Source organism: Microtus ochrogaster, chromosome 4, assembly GCF_000317375.1.
Source record: "Microtus ochrogaster isolate Prairie Vole_2 chromosome 4, MicOch1.0, whole genome shotgun sequence".
NCBI lineage: Eukaryota > Metazoa > Chordata > Mammalia > Rodentia > Cricetidae > Microtus > Microtus ochrogaster.
Window position 1 is genome coordinate 79,971,626 of NC_022011.1, and position 4,360 is coordinate 79,975,985.

Genomic DNA, 4,360 nt, shown 5'->3' on the forward strand with positions numbered 1-4,360 from the left:
GGTGAGCACGGTTACCGCGAGCGTGTGCTGGTGAGCACGGTTACCGTGAACGTGTGCTGGTGAGCACGGTTACCGTGAACGTGTGCTGGTGAGCATGGTTACCGCGAGCGTGTGCTGGTGAGCAAGTGGCAGAGGCGTAAAACCCAGCCTTGAGGAAGTGTGGTGCAATGAGAGCTTCAGCTCTTCAGACTGTGAGTTAAAGAGTACATTCAGAGGTAAACCCAGGCTGTACTTAAGATATAAAGCCTCTCTTAAGTACAATTTCAGTTCTCCTTTCTCTTGCCCACTTTTCAACCAGCTGGAAACAGCCTTCACTGATGCACCGAGGGTGCTAGCCTCAGCTAGGTGAGCTGTGGCTGCTTCTTACACAATGCTTACCCAGACTCTTTCCAATGTATTAAAGAGCTGTGGGGGCCGGGGTTATGGCTTTAAATAGATGAAATCTTATTTTAAAACTAAATAGCTTTATATTGTTAACTATTGGTTAAGATGTTCTTGATTTTTATATAAAGGCCATTTGATTTAAAAAGCATTTTTTTTTAAAGCATTCTCAGAATTGTGGAGCCGGAACCGGAATTTTCCTTTTAATCAATGCGTCAGTGATTATCATCATCCGAGGCCATCGCTTCTGCCTCTGGGGTTCCGTCTATCTGGATGCTCATGGAGAAGAGGACCGCGACCTTAGGTCAGCCCCACTCGGATGTGTCAGGTGTTTTCCTGAAGCCAGCATAGAAACCAGTGTACCACCTGGTTTTGTCATTATGACTGTTGAAATATTACAAAGTCTGACAATTTTAATTGAAATAGTTATTTTTAGCTTTGAGTTATTTTTCCTATCCAAAATACAGACCACATGCAATAAAATCATACTGTTATCTTTGCCACAGTATGTTAAAGAAGAAGTGCATAGGAAGGCCGGGTCGGATTGTATGACGTAACACTCTGTCTGGTCTGTGTTGCAGGCGAGGCAAGCCTCTCTACATCTGTGAGGAGCGGTACCGAGTGCTCGAGCAGCAGTGGATTGCACACACTTTTGATCACATCAATAAAAGATGGGGTCCACACTACAACGGACTGTGACCCCCACCTCAGCACCGCAAATGTTACCATCCTCATTGATACTGATTTCATCAACAATAAGCTTTAATTTAATTTGGGGGAATTGATGTCTTTGCTGAGGGATTAAAAAGAAAACATTATGAAGCCTTTTCAAAATTAGGTGCTTGGTAACCACATTAATGGTATAATAATTTTTCTCAAGTATCTGGACAACAAATAAGTTAAATCATTCTTTAGTGGTCATTTTTTTTAAGTGCACAATTAATAAAAAGCACAACTTGTCCACAAAAATCATTCAGAAATGATTTTCCCTAAATGCCCTGACCGGCTGTTCACTGATAGAGTGGATGTGATTTCTTTGAAGTTTACTGCTCTTTCCGTGTTTTCATTTGCATCTGCTAAACATAATGCATCTTTTCCTTTGTCACCCTTGTATGGATCTGAGGTTTTTGCTGTATGTAATTAGAAAATGTAAAACATGATTTATGTGAAATATTGTATAGTAAAAAATTGGTCTAATAGTAGAACTTTAAATTTTTTTCTTATTGTGAGGAATCTGTTAAAAGTTTAAGGCTTTGCTGAAAACTTAATTCATTCTCAGGAATTTCATAAATGCTTTCCCCGGGTAAATAATTGAACTAGCTGTAAAATAGATAGCTACTGTCCGTGTAGTGAGTGCTGTGCGCTGGGGTGGCGCCGAGCTTGTGTGTGCTTGGGGACTGAGGGTCTAGCTCAGTGGTGGACTGCTTAGCTAACATTCACAGAACCTGAGTTTCAGCTTAAGCACCACACACACTCAAAAATCAGTTTGCCATTTCAGTGGAATGAACTATTAAAGTTGTTAGTGACAAATAGATTTTACAATAAAATCGAAAGGGTTAAGAACGTATACATGGCAGAGTTTTGATTCTGTGCATGCTCACCTTCATCACCAACCAAGCTTGTGTTTCTGTGATCAGATTGAAAATGCTCCCTCACCCCAACAGATGAACTTTAATTTTTGGAACTTTCCTACCGACTGAAGCACTCATCTGTATTATGTTCATGCAATATAATCTCTGCGATTTCTGTGTGGTTTCCTACAGGGAGAAGGCTCAGAGGTGCTGGTCCTCGTGAATGAGTCATGCCTCTGCTTTCAGAAACTGCTGTGAAGATCAGCTTATGTAGTAGGGGTTTTTAGTTCAGAATGGGAATGGTTGAGCTAAAATACACTCAGTAAGAGGGAAGATTTTTTTTATAGGCGATTTAATAATTTGATGATTATTTCACATATGTAGTACTATCAAGCAGTTCCTGGTACTTTGGATTTCCATGGCTTGTTATATAAAATTACATTTTTACTTGTAAAAGTAAAATGGTGGTGGCACACACCTTTAATCCCAGCTTTTGGGAAGCAGAAGCAGGTAGATCTCTGTGAGTTCGAGACCAGCCTGTTTTACAAAGCAAGTTCCAGGATAGCCAGGACTATTATACAGAGAAACCCTGTGTCAATAAATTACATCACATGAGAAAATAAAAAAGTAACATCAGGCCCATGTTCTAAACTTGTGGAATGACATACATGGAGTGACGGATGGCGTTGCGTCAGAGTGAGGGAACAGTGTGTACACACAGAAGAGATCCGTGTCAGGTCACCAGGAGCGCCTTCTGTGTGGAAATGGCTTGCTGTGCTTCTCTCCATAGACTAGAGTGGTTTGTCCAGCGAGTCACTGTCCTCCAGCACCAGCTCTTTCAGACAATCCTGTGCTGTAAGTTCAGCCTGTTCCCTTTTTTGCATCGGTCATTATGAATACCAGACCATTCGTAAGTGTGGTTGAGGAGAAAAATGCTGACTGTATCTCTAGTAAATACTCTTACAGGTCTCATGAACTTGAATAATTGTACAGTTTGGAACTCTGATGCTCTATATACATGGCATACTGTATTCAGACTTTGGTCACTACATATTCAAATGGAATGTCTATGGTTGTGCATATGGATGTGAAGTGAAAATATTAGCCTTAACTTTAAAATTTGGATATTTGATAGTGTTTATTTTGGTATTGGTGAATTAGTCACCAGTAAATTTTAAAAAAAGCACTTGGTTGAAAATTGTACTTGAATCCATACGTGCATGCTGCTAAATTAGAACTCCCATTTCCCCTAGCTTTTATAAGTCCCATTTATAAACCCACTTTCAAAAATAACAGGTCCAAGTTAGAGTGATGTGTGTATATTCAAAACCATGTACTGGTGTGATCTTGTGTGAATGATCATTTAAATACAGTACATTACTGTAGAAGCGAAGTCAACCTTTATAATTAAGCAGAAATGATAAAACTAGGAATAAGTGGCGTTGTAAGATATGTTAATAAAACCTGCTGTCATTTGCTTTGTGCAAGATCCTTAAAATGTTGAATGTTTATGTTCTTTTCCAACGATATCCCCAGTGAATGATGTAATTAGGAACCGCCTTGCAAAGGGCAGCAACAGGCCTGGGTGCCCTCCTGCTTCCCCCTGCAGGACAGGCCCCACTTTTGTGTGCTCTCCTAACCATGCCTTGGTGAAGTGCCCGTGTTTGGGGAATGGGAGAGATGCACGTGTAGACCCGAGGCACACTGCCCTGGTCCTGCTTTCCGCGGGGAGTTCCCACCTAGACTTGGAAACGGCTTCCTAAGGCCATTTGTTTAGAATAGTCTGTGGTCCTACATGAGCTGACAGTTCTCAGCAGCGCACCTCTGTCTCATAGTTCACAAGGTAGTAATTTGGTTTTACACATTCTGATATTTATTGATTTCTATGATCTATACAAGATGCTGATCATAAACCCAAGCCCCTCCAGACCATTGTCGGGAAAGTAGCTGCTCATTCTCAGATTCCTTTTGTTGGCTTTTCTGAAGTCATGTTGGAAAACAACAAAATAAAGCATCAACGAAAACAAAACCTGTGGTTTTAACCTCTAAAATCAGATCACCAAGAAACATCTCCTGTGATCTGTTTGCTAGCTACACCTGTGAGGGGGATGAAGCCTGCTCTACCCATCCTGTCCACACCAGTCCTTTCCTCAGGCCTCACTCTCTGGCTGGATTATGTTAAGCACTCTTTAATTCAAGAGTGATAAGCTGAAAAGGGCAGAGTTCATTCGAGCAATGTGATTCCTTCTCTGTTTACAACACTTAGAAAAACTCCCTGTTAATCAGGCATGACTTGAGAGATGAAGTCACTGTATGGTTTAAGGAGCAAATTTTATATATAAATATATATATATATATTTTTTTTTTTCTGAGACAGGATTTCTCTGTGGCTTTGGAGCCTGTCCTTC

The 4,360-nt window shown here is 40.7% G+C and overlaps 1 protein-coding gene across 3 annotated transcripts in view; it reads left to right on the forward strand.

Moving 5' to 3' along the window:
- Ubr3 (ubiquitin protein ligase E3 component n-recognin 3) overlaps positions 1 to 3,976 on the forward strand; it is a 141,597-nt gene extending 137,621 nt beyond the window's left edge. For all 3 annotated transcript variants that reach the window (XM_013345877.2, XM_026778748.1, XM_013345878.2), the window contains exons 38-39: positions 546 to 685; positions 963 to 3,976. In XM_013345877.2, the coding sequence (XP_013201331.1) occupies positions 546 to 685; positions 963 to 1,080 (258 nt within the window). In that variant the 3' untranslated portion in view covers positions 1,081 to 3,976. The remainder of the gene's footprint in view (positions 1 to 545; positions 686 to 962) is intronic.
- Positions 3,977 to 4,360: the final 384 nt, after the last annotated feature.